This window comes from Gracilinanus agilis, chromosome 2, assembly GCF_016433145.1.
Source record: "Gracilinanus agilis isolate LMUSP501 chromosome 2, AgileGrace, whole genome shotgun sequence".
NCBI lineage: Eukaryota > Metazoa > Chordata > Mammalia > Didelphimorphia > Didelphidae > Gracilinanus > Gracilinanus agilis.
In genome coordinates this window covers 532263135-532285465 of record NC_058131.1, presented here as the reverse complement: position 1 = coordinate 532285465, position 22331 = coordinate 532263135, and the positions used below count along the sequence as shown (strand labels likewise).

Genomic DNA, 22331 nt, shown 5'->3' with positions numbered 1-22331 from the left:
CAGCTGTGTGACCCTGGGCAAGTCACTTGACCCCCATTGCCTACCCTTACCACTCTTCTGCCTTGGAGCCAATACACAGTATTGACTCCAAGACGGAAGGTAAGGGTTAAAAAAATATCTGAGGATTTTAGTGTACTCAAAACTCTATATTAGTTAAGAGTTTGATATGGCAGTTAAAAAACATAATGCAATCTTAGACTACATTGAGACTTAGTTTTTAGAACTAAGGAGTTGAGAGGCCCACTGGATTCTGCTCTAGTAAGACTATATTTGGGGGGAGTTAAGGTAGCACATGGATAGAGTGCCAGACCTGGTGTTGGGAGGACCTGCATTTAAATCTGGCTTCAGACACTTCTTAGCTGTGTTACCCTGGGCAAGTCACTTAACCCCAAATGCCTAACCCTTGCCACTCTTCTAGCTTAGAACTGACATAAAGACAGAAGGTAAGTTTTTTTAAAAATCTATATTTGGAGTAATGAATTCAGTTCTGGGCACCATGTTTTAGAAGGACATTAATAAACTAAAGAGAATTAAGGAAGGGGGGGGGAAGGCAACAAGCACATATTAATCTCCTGCCATGGGCTAAGCACTGAGGATACAAAGGCAATATAATAAGGCAGCCCTTGCTTTGAAGATGCTCTCAGTTTAATGGGGGAGACAATACGTAAACTATGTAAAATAAGATATACATAGGATAAATTTGAGATAATCAATAGAGGAAGGTACTAGAATTAAGGGAAATTGGAAAAAGCTTTTTGTAGAAGACAGAAATTTGGTTGTGTCCAACCCTTTTTGACCCCATTTGGGGTTTTCTTGGCAAAGATCCTGGAGTAGTTTACCATTTCTTTCTCCAGCTCATTTTTTTTTAAACCCTTGTACTTCGGTGTATTGTCTCATAGGTGGAAGATTGGTAAGGGTGGGCAATGGGGGTCAAGTGACTTGCCCAGGGTCACACAGCTGGGAAGTGGCTGAGGCCAGGTTTGAACCTAGGACCTCCTGTCTCTAGGCCTGACTCTCACTCCACTGAGCTACCCAGCTGCCCCCCCTCCAGCTCATTTTTACAGATGAGGAAACTGAGGCAAACAGGGTTATGTGACTTGCCCAGGGTCACACATCTAATAAGTGTCTGAGGCAGTATTTGAACTCAAGAAAATTAGTCCTTTTGACTCTAGACCCAGCACTTTATCCACTGTACTAGAGCTTACCTTAGAAGGTAAGCAAAGACTTGAATAAAGCCAGGAAAATCTGGAGATAGAGATGAGAAGGGAGAGAATTTCAGGCAGGGGGAAAACTAGAGGAAACATCCAAAGTTGGGAGATGGAGTCCCTGGTGTGAGGAACAGCATGGAGGCTAGTCACTAGATACCAGAGAATATGGGGGGAGGATAAGGTATAAGAAGAATAGAAAAGGCTATGTGTCTGTTGTGGGGAGACGGTCTTCAAAGACAGATTAGGTGACCCCCTTGTCAGATACACTGTAGAAGAGATTCTTATTCATGTAGGTTGGTATAGTTGGGCTTTGATAGTCTGTGATTCTGTATTATGAAATTCTGTCATTCTGAACCCCTAACACATACGACCTGATGTATCATTAAATAGATAGGTATTGCGCAGGAAAGTATAATGGTTAGTGTTAAAACATATGGATTTATATAAAGTAATATTTAAAAGTATCCCTCCATTTCTTGTACTCTGGGTGGCTGCTCCCTTTGCCTACCCTTAGTCTCAGTCCCATAAAAAGCCTCAGGTACTAGAATCGACTCTCCTACTAACTCCCCGTGTGAAAAATTCTTAACCTATCTAGAACTTAGTTTCTTCCTGATGTATTAATCTAGCTCAGAAATTATCAGTATGTGGTACAGATTCACCTTTCAGGGAGCCTATAAGGTCAAAATTCAAATAATGCTAAGATATCTTAATTTCTAATATAATAATTATAGATAGATTACATTAACAAAAGCTCTTGGGAAGAAGGGCCAATAATTTTAAAGAGAGTAAAAGAGACCCGATGGGGTGCAACAAGTTTGCACAGTGGTTAGAGAGCCAAGCCTAGAGATAGGTTCAAATCTGACCTCAGATACTTCCCAGCTGTGTGACCCTGGACAAGTCACTTAACCTCCATTGCCTAGCCTTTACCACTCTTCTGCCTTGGAAATAATATGCAGTAGTGATTCTAAGAGGAAAGGTAAGAGTTTAAAAAGGAAAAAAAGGATCCTGAGGCCAAAAAGTTTGAGAACTAGGAAATGGATCTTTTCAGCCATGAGGGCATCCTATAGTCCCAGGGCAGGTGAAGAAATGAATCTTTACCAGAGGAATGACAGCATATGGTGGCTCACCTGGTTTTCTGAAGCTCAGAAATTTGAACCTTCCTAAGCTTTTCCCCCTTTTTCCTAGTGAACACTCTTAAAGTCAGCTCCCAAATGTTCTGCCTGAAGCCTTTGGGCATTTGAACTATGTGAGATCTGGATTTATTTTTTTCCATGATGGAAAAATGCAAAATCAAAGGGACTAATTTAGAGAAAAAATTCTTACACTTCTGAGCAAGGACTGGATCTGGGAACATCCTACATGAAGAGCAAAGATTTTTCTTGCTCTGGGGTGGCAAGTGTGACTGGTCTAACCCCTCTTCCAGCGGGGCATGACGTGAGGAAAATTGGGGCATACCACACATACTAGAACACTGAGTAATAAAGGACGTTCATACGGTACTTTTAGGTGTGCAGAGCACTTTACACATATCTCATTTGTGTCTCACAACAATGCCGAGTTTCAGGTACTAAATGTATCAACCCTATTTTGCAGGTGAGGAAGCTGAGGGATAGGAGTGGTTAAGGGATCTTCCCATGAGCCCCGAAACTGAAGCTGGACATGGTCTTACTGACTCCAAGTTAAATGCTCCATCCACTGGGGAAGATTTCAAGAACCTTCTTTCTATTGAAACATGCAGGGGCCATTCTTGGCTACCGAGTCACTCATTGGGACCTTTGGAGGCAGCTGCCCTACTTTACTGCTGTTTAACTTCACTGCTGCTTAGTTTTTATTTATTTATTTTTTAACTATTTAGTGCTGTTAAATAGTCTCAAAACCCTTGGCCTCTTTCTTCTTCTAAAAATCCTTTACCTTCTGTTTTAGAATCAGTACTGTGTATTGGTTCCAAGGCTTTGCTATTGAGTTGTTTTTCAGTGCTGCCTGACTTTTCATTTGGGGTTGTCTTGGTAAAGATTCTGGAATGGTTTGCCATTTTCTTCTCCAGTTCATTTGACAGATGAGGAAACTGAGACAAATGGGGTTAAGAGACTAGATCAGGGTCACACAGGTAGTAAGTGTCTGAGGCCAGATTTGAACTCAAGAAGATCAGTCTTCTTGACTCTAGACTTGCTATTCTATCCATTGTGCCACCTAGCTGCTCTTTTACTGTGGCTAAATAGTCTCAGAGCATTTAGTCTCTTCCTCCTTTTAAAAATGCTTACCTTCTTTTTTAGAATCAATATTGTGTATTAATTCCAGAGTAGAAGAGCTATAAGGGCTAAGCACTGGGTATTAAGTGACTTGCCCAGGGTCACACACCTGTGTCTGGGTCAAATTTGAACCTAGGACCTTCCATCTCCAGACCTGGCTCTCCATCCACTGAGCTGCCTCTTAGGCTCTTTCTTCTTCAGGGACTACATCTTGCAGATGAAGCAGAGGAGGGGTAGAGGCTGGAGTGGGGGCAGAGAGCTTACAGGAAGATCTCCTAGCTCTCCCTACTAGTTTCACACCAGAAACTAAAGTTAGAGAAATAAACAAGACCATCCTGGCTATTTGCCAGCCTTCCTGCAAGTGCCTGCACGATACATGCTGTTGATTCTGAAGCCTGTGACATCTGCAAGCTTTTTTCAGAGTCTCAGCCTTCCTAAACAAGTGGGAAAATTGAGGACAGGACAGGCACGCTACAGAATCCACCCTCTGAGCCATGGAGACCTCTCTCACACACCGCCTTCCCACATCTCCTGGTCTACTTCCTCGGGGTGTGTAAGGATTTTGGCTGAGTTTGTGGAAAAGAAATCTTTCATTCCTCTTAGTATCTGTTTGCATGGGAAGCTCTGATGATTGCTACTAGGTATCTGAATCAACATTCACTCAGATAACAATTATCACTGAGAGTATTCATCCCCTTCAATGGCAGTGGAATAGGGGATAGAACACTGGGAGGACCTGAATTCAAATTCAGTGTCAGATACTTACAAGCTCTGTGACTCTGAGCAAGTCATTTAACCTTGTTTGCCTCAGTTTCCTAATCTGTAAAATGAGCTGGAGAAGGAAATGGCAAACCACTCCAGGATCTTGGCCAAGGAAAGCCCAAACGGGATCTTGAAGAGTCTGACATGACTGAAAAACAACATAACAATAACAAAAACTCTCCAAAGGAGATGAGAATTTTAAATATACTCAAAGAAATTTTCATTGAATTACCTCTCTTCTGCCTTGGAATCAAGTACTGATTCTGTACAATCTGCCTTGGAATTAGTATTGATTCAAAGATGGAAGGTGAGGATTAAAAATAAAAAAGACACCACCCAGTGTTGGCTTTCTTGGAGTATGAAGGACTGTGACCACCAACCAATAACACATCACACCATCATTAACTCCTGTACAGTGCCAGGTACACAGTAGGCACAATATAAATGCTTATTCCTGTCCCCTTTCTCCTCAGCTTGAAAACACAAGTTGCAGTGCAGAAGGATATAGTTCGATGAGCTTTTGGAGCAAGTCAGTAGACGAGATGATAAGCCGATGCATGGTTAGCATCACTTGTAGCAGCTGGTTACTCCGACATAAGTTTCCATCAGTATCTAGAAAAGTAAATTGAATCATAGGCATTAGATATTGGCAAGACAGAATTAACCCAACAGAAGTACAAGCCAGCTATCAGGGCATGACTTTTTTTTTTTCAAGTTTTTAAATGATTCAGAGCCTCTGAATGTCTTCCCCTGCCCTTTCCCCCTCTTGCCTCTTTTTCTCCCTGATCCTTCCTTAGCCTCTGTAGCACTCCTCATTTGGAGTGTTTTACTGCTCATTAAAATCTTCTGAAGGTGACAAGAGGCTGGGAGAAGAGGGAAATTCTCATCAATCCATTTTTGGCCTTCGTCACCAGATGGCTGGTGAGGGAGGAGGCTGAGGCTGATGGTAAATGTGGGAACTGGGGGTTATTTGTGGAATCCGCTAACCTATGGTCTGTCAGATCTCCAACAGCATACGCAGCTGAGGACTGATGGCATTCTTTTCAGCATTCCTAGTGCTGCCTGGAACTGCATTGACAGTAGAATTCTGCATACAGATTTTGGAAAAAGCAGCACAATCTGCTGATTGGCTGGTATGGGGTGGGAGCACTTCTAAAGTAGTATCCAAAGTTATCAGGTAAAGTGCCTGGCATTCCTTTCCAGGCCCCATTCAAAGTCACAAGGGAAATAAAGAAAACACCATTCTCCAAATGTCAACCTAGTGATCAAAGACTCCATGAATTAACTGGGCTTAGGACCAAGGAGTTTTGGCTCAATTTAATAAGTGGTATTTGTCATTTTCTTAACAACAACAACTACTACAACAACAAAGTGGTCTTTGTTTTCATAAGAGCTTTTAAAATTAAGGTCTTGAACAATTTGTGGATTGTAAACTTTCAATTGGTTAATGTACCTATTTTATTCTACCTGTGTTGCTCCCTCTTTTTTTTTTTTTTTTTATAACCTTTACCTCCTATCTTAGTGCAAGTTCCAAGGCAGAATGGTAAGGGCGAGGCAAACATATTTAAATGACTTGCACAAGGTCACATGGCTAGGAAGTATCTGAGGCCAAATTTGAACCTGGATCTTCCTGACTCCAAGCCTGGTGTTTTATCTACTGTACTACCTAGCAGTGTCCCTTGTGTTATTCTTTTAAAACTACCAAAATATACAAACTGGGCAAAAATTTTATAGCAAAATTTCTCTGATAAAGGTCTCATTTCTCAAATATATAGAGAACTAGTTCAAATTCATAAGAATACAATTTATTCCCCAATTGACAGATGATAAGAGGATATAAAAAGCAGTGTTAACATGAAGAAATCAAAGCCATCAATGACATTAAAAATATTCTAAATCACTCTTTATTAGGGAAAATCAAATTAAAACAACTCTGAGGTACCTCCTCATAACTATCAAATTGACCAAGATGAGATGACAGTAAAGGAAAATAATAAATGATGAAGGAGATGTGACTAAGGTTGGATACTAATGCATTGTTGGTGGAGTTGTGAACTGATCCAACCATTCTGGAAGGCAATTTGGAACTATGCCCAAAGCGTGATAAAACTGTGTACTCCTTTGGATCCTGTAATGTCATGACTATGTCTATATGTATCCTAAAGAGATTTAAAAAAGGGGGAAGGGCCTACTTGTACAAAAATATTTATAGCAGCTCTTTTTGTGGTGGTAAAGAATTGGAAACTGAATGGATGTCCATCAACTTGGGAAAGGTTGAACATATAGTGGTACATAATGGTGATGGAATACTATTGTGCTGTAAGAAATAATGAGCAGGGTGGTTTCAGAAAAAGCTGGGAAGGCCTACATGCACTGATGCAAAGGAAAATAAGCACAATAAGGAGAACATTATACACAGTAACAGCAATATTGTGGAATGATCAATTGTGAAAGACAGTTATTTTCTGCAATGCAATGATTTAAGACAATTCTGGAAGACTTATGACAAGAAATGCTGTCTACCTCTAGAGAAAGAACTGTTGGAGTCAGAATGCAGATCAAAGAATACTATTTTTCTCATTAGTTTATTGTGTTTTTATTTTTGGGTTTGGGTTGTATATGAGCATTCTCTTAGAACAATGACCTATATTGGAAGTACAGTTTATGTGATAATACATGTATAACCCAGATTAAATATTACCATCTCCAGGAAGGGACTGAGAAGGGAGAGAGGGAAACAATTTGGATCTTGTAATTTTGTTAACTGTATATTGAAAATTGTTATTACATGTAATTAGGAAAACAAAATATAAAAAAATATAATTTTATATTTCTTGAGTATTCATAGGGATTGTCTATACTCCCCCCCCCATTTAAAAGACCTTATTTTCTATCTTAGAATCAATACAAATATTGGTTCCAAGACAGAAGAGTGGTAAGGGCTATGCTATGGGGTTTAAGTGACTTGTCTAGGGTCACACAGTCAGGAAATGTCTGATGTTATATTTGAATCCAGGACTTCCCAACTCCAATCCTGGCTCTCTATCCACTTAGCTATTAGTTGCCCCCTCCACTTTTCTATTTATATCCCCCCAGTGCTTAGCACAATTCTTTGCATATAGAAAAACTTAAGAAATGCTCATTCATTCATTCATTCCATTATAAGAGGTCATGTCTCAGACTTGACCACTATCTGAAACTATTTTGCCTTAATGATCTTAAAAAATTAATCAGTTTGTTTCTTACCAAAACTATATATAACTGTGTGAAAGACATTCTAAATCATTGTTGATTTATGATTCTTAATGATCTTAAGAATTTCCCTCACTGGATTGTCTATCACTTGGGGAATGGATGAACAAATTGTGATAGATGATTATAGTGCAATACTATTGCTATTGCACCATAAGAAATGATGAACAGGATGAGTTCAGAAAAACCTGGAAAGGCTTATATGAACTGATGCAAAGTAAATTGAGCAGAACCTAGAGAATAATGTATACAGCAACAGAATTATTATCTGATGAGCAACTGTGAAGGACTAAGCCATTATCAGCAAAGCAAATTTTCAAGATAACCACAAGGGACTCATGATGAAAATTCTATCCACAGTCAAAGAGGGAACTGTTGGAGTCTGAGTCAGGTTTCAAAACATAACGTCTTCCAGTAGATTTCCTTCATGCAATTTTTTTATTGTATGTGTGACATGTCTTCTATCACAACATGAGCAATATGGAAATATGTATTGTATGAAAGCACTGGCATAACCTCTATCAGATTATTTACTGCCTTTAGTGCATAAGGAGGGAGAAAATCTGAATCCTAAAATGTCAGAAAACAATTGTTGAAAATTATTTCTACATGTAATTGAAAAAAATAAAATAAAATAAAATAAAAAAATAAAAAGACCCATGAAGGCCTGACTTGGAGGCGGGGGGGAGAGGAAGAGCAGAACAGGTCCAAAGCTTGTGGAATGATAATTCTAGAAGACTGGCAAAAGAAAAGAACGTGAACAAAATTAGAAGATATTAAGGTCCTTAGCAGAATATGACAGGGCTGAAGCATTTGATCCTCTCCTCCATACGTCCATAAATGATTGTGGAAACTCTTGAATTCCATGATGAGAAGCTTCCCTTTTATTTGTTAGATAATGGAGAGCCATCAAAGGTTTCTAAACTGTGGAATGGCTTGATTGGAGCTATATATTATAATAATTAATTCGGCAGAGATAGGAGGTAGGACAATTGGTAAATTCCCAAGGGCAGGGATTAGAATTATTTGGTTTTTATGCCTCTCCTAGCACCTAGCACCTAGTACCCTATACACAGTAGGCTCTCAATAAACGAATAAATTGGTGATAATTTAATGGATAAGTGATTGTGGTTATTGAAGCTATAAAAATATATGACCTGTGATTTCATTGGTATAAAGGATCTCAGGTGGGGAAAGTCTCTCTACAAAGGCAGGAAGACACCTATTCTACAATTTATAGTCCCAGAGAATTGCCTGGGCACACTGACAGATTAAGTGATTTATCCAGGGTCACACAGCTGGTAAATGCCTAAGGCAGAAGCTCTCTATCTCTCAAGCCACTCCATTTCCAAAAAGAGCAGGTACTTTAAGCAGAATCTCTCCCTTCACTTTCACTCAAATCTTCATTAATCATCCCTCACTCCAGTCCTTTTTTTCTACTGCCTCTGGGCCTTCCCCAAACTACTTTACATGCTCCTCATTCCTCACCTTCAGGTGTCCAGGTCTTTCTTCCTTCTCCAGCCACTAATGATTCCTAACATATGAATATGTGTACCAATTATTCTGACAAATATATTGTTACTTTAAAAAAATTTCCCTCACTGATCTTAATGTCCTCTATTTCCATTCCTCTCACTGCCTCATTCTTCCTGTCAGATTCTTCCTAAGACTTTTCTTCCTCTTTACAAGGTCTCTTCATTGAGTCTATTTTTCCAATGCATTATTCCTGTTCTGGTGTCAACTTCCCTCCCTTTGAGCTTGGGAGAATCAGTTCAGAAAGTCACAACCCCCTCTCTACCCTTGATTCCTTATTCCTTGTCCTTCTAGAATTCACACCCCATCATCTTCAATTCCAGACTACCTCTACCATCTGTCTTCCTTGTACCAACTCTGAAATTGAAGAATGGTGCCAGAAGAAGGCATGAAACCCTACAACCTTGGTCTACCCCAAATTCACGTTATCTGACCTCATCTGGGTCCTTCCTTCTGCAGGTCAACTCTCCATTTTTATTTATCTCTGACCCAATATCACATTCCCAAGAGTACAAATTTTCCATTATTTTTCTTCTTAAGCCTTCAATTTCATTCTTATACCCCCCCAGCAGATGAACATATCTATTTTACTGAGAAAATTAATTCTTTCTCATCTATTTTATTTCCTGTCTTCTATCAACTAAAGGCAGCAAGGTGATGCAGTATATAGAATATTGGGCCTGGGATCAGGAAGATTTGAATTTGAATCTGGTCTCAGAATTACCCATGGGATTACGAGCAATAAACAACCTCATTCTGCCTCAGTTTCTTCTCTTGTAAGATGGAAACAGTAATAGACTTACCTCTCAGTACTAATGTGAGGATTAAATGGGATAATATTTGTAAAGTACTCAGCCCAGGATCTGGCACACGTAGGCACTTACTAACTGCTTATTTCCTTCCTTTATTCCATACCTCAAAAATCTCTTCTTTCACTTTTTCTCTCTTGCTTTGCTTTAGATTTAGGATGGGGTGGCCCTTCTCCTTAACAGGGCTATATTCCTTTATTTGTGCCCTTAATCCCATCTTTGGGGATCCCTCTTTTCATATTCAATCTCTCCCCATTTATTACTTCTTTCCCCACTGGCCCAAACATATCCAGCGCTCTCCTTTACTATTGTCCTCTTAAACTACTGCCAAATGTTTTTCACTTCTAGACTCCTGCCCCTTCCCTTCCTTACCATCTACCCTCTCCTCAAGTCCTTTCAGTATGGCTACCAACACCACCTCTCAAATAAAAAACATTCTCTCAAACGTTATTCGTGATTGTCTGTTTCCCTAGGGGAAGCTGGGTGGTGCTGTAGGTAGAATGCCAGGAGGACCTGAATTCAAGTCCAGCCTCTGATATAAATATGATATAAATAAAATATAAATACTAGTTGTGTGACCCTGGGCAAGGCACTTTAACTTCAGTTTCTTCATCTGTAAAAATGAGAGCCAGACCTGGAGATGGGGGGTCAATTATGGCCTCAGACACTTCCTAACTGTGTGGCCCTGGACAAGTCACTCAACCCCAACTGCCTAGCCCTTACCACTCTTCTGCACTGGAATTGATATTTGGTACTGATTCTAAGGCAGAAGGTAAGGGTTTAAAAAAAAATGAGCCGGAGAAGGAAATGGCAAACCACTCCAGTATCTTTGCCAAGAAAACCCCAAACAGAGTCACAAAGAGTTGGCCATGACTGAAACAAGTGAACAACAACCTCTTTCCCATGTGTGGGTCCCTCATTCATGATTTCTATGTAGTCTCACTCTCCCCACTGATGTGTGTGTGTGTGTGTGTGTGTGTGTGTGTGTGTGTGTGTGTGTGTGTGTGTGATGTTGCTTTACAGTATGGTGGGGAGGAAGATTTCATTGCCAAGTTTTTTGCACTACTTTTATTTCATCAAATGCCTTTACTTTAAACTGATTACGTCTTCTGTTTAACTGGAGAAAAAGCAAACACTTATGAAAGCCCTCCAGAAGCTAAGACCAGGGTGAACACGACTAAATTATTATTATTATTTTGACTTTTACCTTACATATTTCCTTCCACAGAGTTTCAACACAACTCAGCCTGTGAATCCTCACACCTTCTTTGTGGGGGTGAGGTGGTATGAAATGGTTAGGCACTGGGAGAGGATTTACTCAGAGAAGAAGAGAAAGAGGGAAAGAGTTGACTCTCTAGACCTCTCATTTAGACTCCTTGACAATTTGCTTTTGTCTTCTAACCCCTACAGGTGGCTTAGGCAGGGCAGTGAATAGAATGCTGGGAAACTTATCTTCCTGAGTTCAAATCTGACCTCAGACACTTAACTAGCTTTGTGAACCTGGGTAACTTACTTAACCCTGTTTGCCTCAGTTTTCTTATCTGTAAAGTGAGCTACCAAAAATCACTCCAGTATCTTTGCCAAGACAACCACAAATAGGGTCATGATGAACCAGAGGTGACTGAACAACAACAATCTCCCTCTCTATTTTCCAACATAGAATCATAAAACCACAAGACTAGAGATAGCAGGAATCTGTGAAATTACTTTCTTCAAGTCTCTCATTTTATTTTATTTTATTTATTTTTTAAACTCTTACCTTCCATCTTAGAATCAATACTGGGTATTGGTTCTAAGGCAGAAGAGTGGTAAGGGATAGCCAATGGGGGCTAAGTGACTTGCCCAGGGTCACACAGCTAGGAAGTATCTGAGGGCAGATTTGAACCCAGGACCTCCCGTCTCTGGGTCTGACTCTCAATCCACTGAGCCACCCAGCTGCCGCCCAAGTCTCTCATTTTAAAGAGAAATATTCTTTTATCAGTTGGGAACAAAATTAAAGAAGATTCATGGTCATCCACCTAGCTGACCTTCTTAAAGGACCACAGGACTTCTCTTTCCAACTTCCAACTAAACCCCATGTGTTCTTGTCTCCATTAGAATGTGAGCTCTTTGAGAGTGGAGACTGTCTTCATTTTTTTGGGGGGGGGTATCCTCAGAACTTAACACAGTGCTTTGCACACAGTAAGCACTTAATAAAGGTTTTTCTTTGTTTGTTTGTTTGTTTTTCCATTCATGACCACCGCAGATGTTAAGTGTCTTAGCCAAAGTCATGCAGGTCATAATAAATGGTAGGTTTCAAACTCAGCTCTTTTGACTCCAAACCCAGTGTTCTTTTCACAGTGTCATCTTAATTTTACTACATGGGAAAGTTTTTGTTTTAGAATGGATAGCGTGAAATATGTTTAGATGGGGACAGAAGCCGTAAATGGGGAATGAAGATGAGACAAAGAGGGAGATGGGAGCATACGAGATTAAGGACACAAATCAAGAGGGTTGGTTTTATTAAAGAGAAGGACTACCCCATTCCATTGACTCATAATAAATCTAGATTATTATATGTCCCTGTGTCTTATGAATATGCTGCACCTCCATCAGGCAACCAGGTGGTACAGTGGATAGAGCCCGGGGCTTAGAGTCAGGCTGACCTGAATTCATATCTAACCACATACACTACCTGTGTGACCCTGGGCAAGTCACTTAACCTCAGTTTCCTCAACTGTGAAATGGGAATAATAATAGCATTTACCTCCCAGGATTATTACGAGGATCAAATGAGATAATATTTAAAAAGCTCTTGGCATGGTTGTCTGTCACAAAGTAGATACTTTAAAAATGGTTGCTTCCTTCCCTTCTTCCATTATCATGCTGCAAAGTTTACACTCTTTGAAGGAAAATAAAAAATATTCAAATTGGCTTATTCTGAGGGAGTGGCTTTAGGAGAAACACTGTCTAAACTGCTCATTTTTATTTGGATATGCTGCTATTACTGCTGCTAAGTAAGTATTTCAACAAATCATTATTTTTTTTGTATCCTTGGGTTTATTTTAATGTGGGGTATCATATTAAAGATCTAATAAATAAAATGTGTAATAGCAAAATGTACCTGCCTGTCTGCATTACCACCCAGTCCATGCCACCCTCTGGAGAAAGAATTCTTTTTAAAATGTTTGAAGCTCAGTGAAGCATAGAAATGCCACATTCTCAGACTCTAGCCCCTTGCATCATTTTTCTAGAGAAGCCTATCAGATAAGAACCCTTGCTTGAAATTTAGCTGGAGAGGGAAAACATTTCACATAAAAGGATCCCTCCCTTATGATACCGAGCAGTGACCAAGAAGGGCCAAAGGCAGGAAACAAATTTAGAGGATCAGTTTCCTCATCTGTAAAATAGGAAAGTTGGATTAAATGTCCTCAGAAATCCATTCTAGTTCTGAATCTATTTAGTGATAATGTTTAGTATTTATATTTTATTTTAAAGTTTGCAAAGAACTTCAAAAACATCTGATATGATTCCCACAAAACCAAGAAAAGTATGAGGAAATTGAGACAGACAGAGATCAAAGTGGTTTGTTCAGGGTCACAGAGTTTGTAAGTGTCTGGGAATGAATTTGAACTCAGTTCTTTCTGCCTAGAGATCCAACTCTATTCACTATTACCAGCTGGATTGGTCAGACAACAGGAGATGAGACTTGAGCTGGGCAATTGTTAACCAGTGAAAATCACTTTGCATAGTGAGACTCAAGTCTCCTGAGATGCATGTATGTTAAGGATAATAAACTCCAGAGACCAAGCATTATTCTCATCCCACCCACTCCCAGCCTCTTGCTGAATGGTACAGTTGACTTATGTTCTCTTCCTCCCTGCTACTCATTCCTTTCTCCTTACGAGACAATTTAGAAAAATTCCCATTTTCCACGTTCCAACCATACTACTCTACCATCGTATAGATGAGAGAGCAATCTCCTATTGGTACCACTCTGTTCTTTCTCTAAAACTCTATATTAGTGTGAGCCCTGAGATAATCTGAATCTTCTGCTGGAATTCAAAAGCTATTGCATGACTTTATTTCTGGAAGTCAATGCTGTGCTGCCCTCAGATAAGAGATTGGGGCCTCATAACGAGACCGTTCCCTGTTGGCATCTGTTTTTCCTCCTCCCCTTGGGATCAGTAATAAAGTTTTGCTCATGGCCATCTCTACCCTTTGTCCCCCAAATCTTGTACCATGGCCCTCATTTTCTGTTTCCCCATTTGCCCATCTCCTTAGATCTCTGCTTTGGGGCATAACCTTGAGACCCCACTTAGCCCTTGCGATGCCTAGTCACCCTCCACCTCGAAGAAGGTCTTCTAGTCATCTCATTTGGCTGAATCTTGACTGCTCTGTTCTCCCCCATCTGCTCTGAAATGCTTCCTGCCAGTCAGGGCTCTGTGGGAATCAGATGAAGACGGGCTGAGATTCAAGACTTATACGAAGCTGATTTTCTTCCTCTGCATTCAACAAGAGATATGTGTGCTTAACTCTTTTATTTTTCCATAGGAAGTGATGCAACTAGTTGAAGGACCTAGGATTCTTCTGGCATGATCCATCTACTATTAAATGCATTGGATTTCTCTGGGGTTTTTGACATTCATTTCATTTGCCATTATAGCCAACAAGTCTGGTGCCTAATTCTACATGTTCCTTAGAAGGTGAGTCTTTAGAGGACCCAGAATAATTCAGGACATATACAAGTCCATAGAGGTAGTCAAGTGGCATGGTGGATAGAGTGCTGAACCTGAGTCAGAGAGAGACTCATCTTCCTTAGTTCAAATCTGGTCTCAGACACTTACTTGCTGGGTCACCCTAAGCAAATTATTTAACCCTGTTTTCCTCAGTTTCCTTATCTGTAAAACGAGCTGGAGAAGGACATGAAAAACCACTCCAGTATCTTTGCCAAGAAAACCCTAAATGGGGTCATAAAGAGCCAGACACAATGGAAACAATTGAGTGACAACAAAATACAAATCCATAGTTTTTTGACAGTTTAATAATCATCCATGCTTCATCTTCTTCATACTCTGCAACTTACTCCCCATATAGCCTTTGACAAGTCACTCATTAACTTGAGCCTCAGTTTTCCCAACTGTAAAATGGGGGATTGGACTAAAGGACCTAGATAGTCTCTGATTTCTCTAAAGCTGTAATGTTATGATCTGATGAAGAATTAAACAACTAGTATGCCTACCTGAGAGAAACCTGGAAGCCTGATATTCTCTGCCTCTCCCTTCCCTTTTGGTTTGGTTTCCATGGAAACCTGTGGAGATGTGTGGGATGATGCTTAGGTTCTCTAGGGTGATATTGGGGAGCAGGAGAAAGGAGTGGTGAGAAAGGCATAGGCAGCATTTGACAATGGGATCATCTCTAAGTCTACTTTGTAATCTTGCTAAGTTTCCTTTGTAATCTTAGTATTTAACCTGGCACAGGTTTTTCACATGGAAAAAAGTTCGTGATTCTCAAAGCTACATAACAAGAGAGAAAAGGTTATATTGTGTTATGCCCAAGAGCTATAAAGTTGAATAGTTTTGTCCTTGACAGTGACACCAAAGGGCAATTACTCTTTGGGGCATTCTGCATGTGGGAGTAAGAAACTGTCTTCAGGGGAAGCTAGGTAACTCAGTGGATAGAGAAACAAGCCTGGAGACAGCAGGTCCTAGGCACAAATCTGGCCTCAGACACTTCCTAGCTATGTGATTCTGGCCAAATCCCTTAACCCCAATGGCCTAGCTTTTACCATTTTTCTGCCTTAGAACCAGTATCAATTTTAAGATGGAATGTAAGGGTTTTTAAAAAACAAGGAAGGAAGGAAGGAAGGAAGGAAGGAAGGAAGGAAGAAAATGAGGGAAGGAAGAAAATGAGGGAAGGAAAAAAGGAAGGAAAGGAAGGGAAGGAAGGAAAGAAATAAGAAAGGAAGGAAAGGAAAGAAAGAAATAAGAAAGGAAGGAAAGGAAGAGAAGATAGAAGGGAGGGAGGGAAGAAGGAGAAAAGGGAGGAAGGGAAGAAGAAAGGAAGAGAGGAAGGAGGAAAGAAAGGGAAGAAGGAAGGAGTAGAGAGAGAAAGAGAGGAAGAGAAGGAAAGAAAAAGAAAGAAGTCACCTTAAGAAGAACTTGATACTTATGCTTTAAAAACCTTATGCCCCTTAATTCTCACAATGACCTCATGAGCTTGGTGGGAGATTCAAATATTACCAGTCCCATTTACAGTTAGAGAAATTGAGGTTCAAGGGAAGGTTACCAACTTGTTCAAGGTCACAGAGCTAAGAACACATCCAGAAATGGAATACAGGTCTTTGGATTCCAAGTCTGGGGCTCTTCACAGTATATCGCCCTGTCATCTTCAGCATGTTCCAATCCCACAAATTCTGGCTGAAACCAAGGCCAAAATATGACAGCCAGATCTTACTTAGGAAGTGTGAAAAAAAATGGTGAGTTGAAAATAAACTCAGTAGTTTTCTTAGCCTGTGGCAGCTGGGGCTGGGTCAGGAAATATACCCAAAGAAATGCTTTGGGGATAATACTTTGAACTCACATAGCTTCTTTCATGGTATCTGCTTGAGAAATTTTGACTAGCGTTATCCTAGTCATCCTCCCAAGACACCTTCAGGACCTTGGGAAGGAAAAGAAAACTGCATTCATTCCACTTGACAGATGGAGAAAATCATGAAGTGTAAAAGCAGGGAAAGGAATTGGTGAGTATTGGAAAGAGGTCTCCTATTGGCAGCTAGTTGTCACAGGGGATGGAGTCAGGAAGAGTGAAGTTCAAATCCATCCTCAGATACCTAGTAAATCACTTTGCTCCCTGCCTCAGTTTCCTCATCTATAAAATGGGGATAACAATAGTACCTACCCTCGAGAGTGGTGATGATAAAATGGGATATTTGTAAAGCACTTTGCTAACCTTATAGGATTGCATAAATGCTAGCTAAAACAAAAACAAAAAAAATGATTTTAGAAGAGTCAAGTCTTTCTGCCCTTTCTCCAAATTTAAGTTTCCTCATCTGCAAAATTGGAACAAAAATACTTGAACCATCTTTCTGGAAAAGTCATGGTAAGGAAAATAGTTTGCAAACTGGAAAATCCTGTATTCTGGTGTTGGTAATTGTTATTTGCCATAGCTTAGATAGTTTAGTTAGTAAAATGGATAGAGCACTGGGTTTGGCCTCAGAGAAAGAGAACTTGTTCCACTTCAGACTTGTGAGGCCTTGGGCACCCTCTCTGGATCTCACTTCCTCATCTGTAAAGGTGAAGGGGTTGGAGCTGAGATTCCATCTTGCTCTAATTCTGATGGCTGTTCTTATTAAGGGAAGGTCATGGGCAAGACTGTTGGATCTAGTCAAACTCTACCTGTCTTCTCGCTTCCCTGCCCCGCAGGCACCCAGAGCTCTCAAGTTTGCTCAGGCAGCACCCTGTGTTCCTGATTTATCACTACTTTCTCTTGGCCAGTCTCCTGTTTCATTTCCTCAGAACCTTCTAGATGACTAGTTAGCTAATCTGATGGGCTAATTCTCCCCTCGGGTATTAATAACCAGTAATAACTTAACTGTTACCCCTCTCAGGAGGGTCAGGAATTCCACTTAACAAACATTTAAGTGCTTATCCTGAATCATGAATTGTGCTTGGGGCTGGGAAAAAAATGTAAGATTTTAAAATAATGTTTTTTGCCCCCAGGGAGCTTGCATTCTAGGGGCGATAGAATACCTCTTCAGATAAGGATCCTGTGGTTGTTTGGTCATTTCTGACTCTTGGTTGGCAGAGATACTGGAATGCTTTGTCATTTTCTTCTCTAGCTGAGGAAACTGAGGCAAACAGGGTTAAGTGACTTGCCATGGGACCATAACACGCCAATACTGTCCATGGGTTTTCTTGGCAAAGATACTGGAGTGGTCCAGCACATTTTACAGATGAGGAAACTGAGGCAAACAGGGATAAGTGACTTGCCATGGGACCATAACACACCAAGACTGTCCATGGGGTTTTCTTGGCAAAGATACTGGAATGGTTTTCTATTTCCTTCTCCCACTCATTTTATAGATGAGGAAACTAAGGCAAATAGGGTTAGGCAACATGCTCATGGGCATATAGGTAGTAGGTATCTGAGGCTGGATTTGAACTCAGGAAGTTGAGTCTTTCTGACTCCAGGTCTGCCGCTCTGTCCACTGCACCAGTCAGCTGCCTGACAAGGAGCATGTGGAGGTGAAATAGGCTCCCTTTGGGGAGACTCAAAATATTCTAGGGACTGATATCAAAAGCAAAGGGCAATTTGGGGCTATTGACCTGCAGAAAAGGATCCCAATCAACTGCATATTGATTTAGAAAGTTAAATAGGAACATTATCTATATTCTTTTGAATTTTTATTTATTTTGTTAAATGCTTCCCAATTACATTAAAAAAAATAACCTTTACCTTCATTCTTTGAATCCATACTGAGTATCAGTTCCAACACCAAAGAGTGGTAAAGGCTAGGCAATTGTGGTTAAGTGACTTGCTAGGAAGTGTCTGAGGCCACATTTGAACCCAGGACTGGCTCTCTATCCAGTGATCCACCTGGCTGCTCCCCTTAATTACATTTTCAACTGGTTCAGGCAGCCCTGGGAGTTTTGCAGCAGTAGATGGCCCTGGCCTTCTTGACAATTCTTCTGTAGATCATGGGCTCTTCCTTTCCTGTCATGGATTGCCTTGGCAACTTGGGGAAGCCCCTGTATGTCTATGGATCTTTTCTCAGAATAATGTTTTTTGATGTTTGAAATAAAGTACATAGGAATACAAAGGAACTGATTATATTGAATGACAATTATAAAAATATATTAAACAAGCAAACAAGTTCACAGCAGACTTCAGGTAAGGAATCCCTTTGGAGGAGAGTGTGGAGGAGGAATTGAATGCTTTCATATGGAGAGATTAATGGCAGATAAGAGTGCCTGGCCTGAGGTCAGAAAGATCTGAGTTCAAATTTAACCTCAGTCTCCTGTTTCATTTCCTCAGGACCTACTGGATGACTGGTTAGCTAATCTGATGGACTAATTCTCCCCTCAATAGCTATATGACCCTGGGCGAGTCATTTAACCCTGTCTCCTTCAGTTTTCTCATGTGTAAAATGAACTGGGGAAGGAAATAGCAAACTACTGCAGTATCTTTGTCAAGACAAACATATGAGAGGGGACAGTTCTAGATAGCTCAGTGGACTGAGAGCCAGGTCTAGAGATGGGATGGTCCTAGGTTCAAATCTGGCCTCAGACACTTCCTAGCTGTGTGACCCTGGCCAAGTCACTTAACCCCCATTGCCTAGCCCTTACCACTCTTCTGTTTTGGAACCAATGCACGGTATTGATTCCAAGACGGAAGGTACAGATTTTTATAAAAACAAAACCAAAAAACAACAACAATCTGTGAGAGATTATGAAAAATTGCACAAGACTGAAAAGGCTAAACAACAACAACTCAGAACAGTCCAGACTTTTGAGCCTTGAAGGAAGAAGATTCTGAGCAGAGATTAGGAGAGAGCGTGGGAATTCCAGAGATGGGGCTGGAAGGGAGCCTGGGGGAGGGATGGCATCTGGAGGTGGAGATCAAGTTCAGGGAATCCCTGATAGTTTGGTTTAACTGATAAGGAGGAAATGGGAGAACACATACAATAAAGCTGGAGTCAGATTGTGGAGGGCTAGAGTTTATATTGTGTCCTAGAAGTGATTGGAAGTCACTGAAGGTCTGATTACCATCATAATCACAAATAGCATTTATATAGCATTTAAGCTTTGCAAAAGGCTTTAACCCCAACAGGCTGGATTTCTAATTGTAGGGATGGCAAACCAGTGGAGGAGATGCTTTGGGGCTGGGAATCTTTCAGCAACGCCCACCGCTATGGGAGGCCAGCCTTGCTCTTTGCACCTCACAGTCTTTCTTGGCAAACCAAGATATCTAAATATAGAAAGGAGAGTTGGGAAGCTGACTGCTTTGGTGAGGAGGGCATGTATCCAGGCAGCACGTTTTTCTGATTCTATTTATTTGTGGCGAATGGAGACACAGCAACATGGATCATCTCTATACCTCAATTTAACCATTAACTGTAAATTCAACTTTCTCCCCAACATAAACTTCAAAGAGGTCTGCCACCAAGGAAAGACTTGATTTGAGTTTCATCTTGTCATATCTTGAAAAAGCCAGGAGGGCTCTTAGAGATCATTTGGTATAACTCCCTCATTTTTCTAAAGAAGAAATGAGCACAGAGATGAGAAATAATTGGCCCAAGGACATACATTGAGCTGGTGGCAGCCCTACACTTGAGACTAGAACTCAAGCCCACTATACTGAATTTACTACTAATCTCATGCCCCAATATTCTCTTGGTCCCTACCAAACCTTTGGCAAATAGAACATAAATGGATGAGGGGGCAGCTGGGTAGCTCAGTGGATTGAGAGCCAGGTCTAGAGACAGGAGGTCCTGGGTTCAAACCCGGCCTCAGCCACTTCCCAGCTGTGTGACCCTGGGCAAGTCACTTGACCCCCATTGCCTTGCCCTTACGACTCTTCTGCCTTGGAACCAATACACAGTATTGACTCCAAGATGGAAGGCAAGGGTTTAAAAAAAATAAAAAATAAAGAAAAGAAATGGATGAAAAGAAATTCTGGACCTTTGGATACATTTGTGCCTTACCTCTTTTAGAGACAGAATATGAACCCAGGTGACCTGATTTCTATTGCCCTTTTCCTATCTTATTAGGGTGTTTTTGTTGTTTTTCAGTCACTTGGGTCCTGCCTGGCTCTTTGTGACCCCATTTAGGGTTTTCTTGGCTAAGACTCTAGAGTAGGTTGCCATTTCCTTATCTGTCTCATTTTACAGATGAGGAAACTGAGGCAAACTGGGTTGAATGACTTGCCCAGAGTTACCCGGCTAGTTAAGTGTCTATGAATTGATTTGAACTCATAAAGATGAGTCTTTCTGATTCCAGGCCTGGCGCTCCATCTACTGTGCCACTAGCTGCCCAATAAACAATATGACCTCTAGCAGAGAAAGTCCCTGTTATCCATAACCTCCTCCTCTGTCCTAAGAGAGTCAACCAGGAGAGACTCTGTTCCACACCAAATCCTATGATTCTCTGGAATGCTACACATCCGTTTAAAATATGTCCTAGGATGCTATTTCCTTCAATTCAACCCTTCGTGATACAAAACCCCCAAAACCAAAAGCAAAAGACCCCGGCTCCTTCCGCCATGGAGCTAAAACAGCACCTCCCCCTAAAATCACTTACTCGCCCCAGGCTGGTTCTCTTGACAATAACCAAGGGAGATAAGAAGAGCCTTGAAACTCTTAGCTCCCCTTAACACTGAGGGCAACTGAAGCCCACACAGGGTTGAGTCATTGCTGGAACCAGGTAGGGTATTAATGCCAGTTCCCAGGAAAACAGATAATCCTTCCACACTGGCCCAGGCCATTCTCCCTCTGCTAGATTTTCCACTTTGGCAAATTCCACTCCTTCCCTTGGCAGTGACACACACACACACACACACACACACACACACACACACACACACGCATGGTTTTTCTTATGAAGCATGAAGCTCTATGTAAAGAACGACCTAGTTTTGTGTTTTTGGTTTGTGTGTTGTTTCTTTGTTGTTTTTTTTTTTTTGATGAAAGATCACAATCTATAAATGTCTGACTGAGAACACGAGCTGCCTGCTGAGAAAAAGGGCTTTTAGCTGCATTACCTCTACTGAGCTAGGTGCCTGGGTTTACTGCTTTCCCCTGGAGATCTCTTACTCACTTCTAACTTGCCACCTCCAAAGAAACAGGGGGCTGAGAGAGTGAGGAAGACAAACTGTCCCTTTGAATTCTCCACATTAAAATAGCAGCCTGCGTGCTCTGGGGATAAAGAGAAAAGGGAAGAGAGAGGTACAGATGTCACACCCAGTCATCTGGAAGCTGGGCCTCAAGTCAGGGAGATCTGAGTTCAAATCCAGCCTCAGACACTTACTATGTGACCACGGGCAAGTCACAACCTGTCTACCTTGATTTCCTCATCTGTAAAATAGGGATAATAATATCACCTACCTCCCAGGGTTGTTGTGGGGATCAAATGAGGTAATAATTGTAGAGCACTTAGCACAGTGCATGGCACACAGTAAGCACGATATAAATGTCAGCTATTACTATTATTTTTAATTGGATCTAGTCATTTTTGCCTTGAAAGAACTTTACTCAGTGAAATTTGTCTCTTTCATTCATTCATTTATTCAATTAACATTTATTTTTTAAAACAATATTTTATTTTCCCCATCACATATAAAAACAATGTTTAACATTCATTTAAAAATTTTTTTAGGGTTGCAAATTCTTTCCCTCCCACATTTCCCCCTACTCAAGATGGTGAGCAATCTGATATAGATTTTGCATATGTTAGTCCATGTTAGTCATTTTGTGTGAGAGAAGAAGAAGAAGAAGAAGAAGAAGAAGAAGAAGAAGAAGAAGAAGAAGAAGAAGAGGAGGA

General features: G+C 40.7%; 1 protein-coding gene across 1 annotated transcript in view; it reads right to left on the bottom strand.

Moving 5' to 3' along the window:
- RASGRP1 (RAS guanyl releasing protein 1) overlaps nucleotides 1-22331 on the bottom strand; it is a 121198-nt gene that overhangs the window by 41148 nt on the left and 57719 nt on the right. The window contains exon 3 of the mRNA XM_044665137.1: nucleotides 4726-4831. Coding sequence (XP_044521072.1) covers nucleotides 4726-4831 — 106 coding nt within the window. The remainder of the gene's footprint in view (nucleotides 1-4725; nucleotides 4832-22331) is intronic.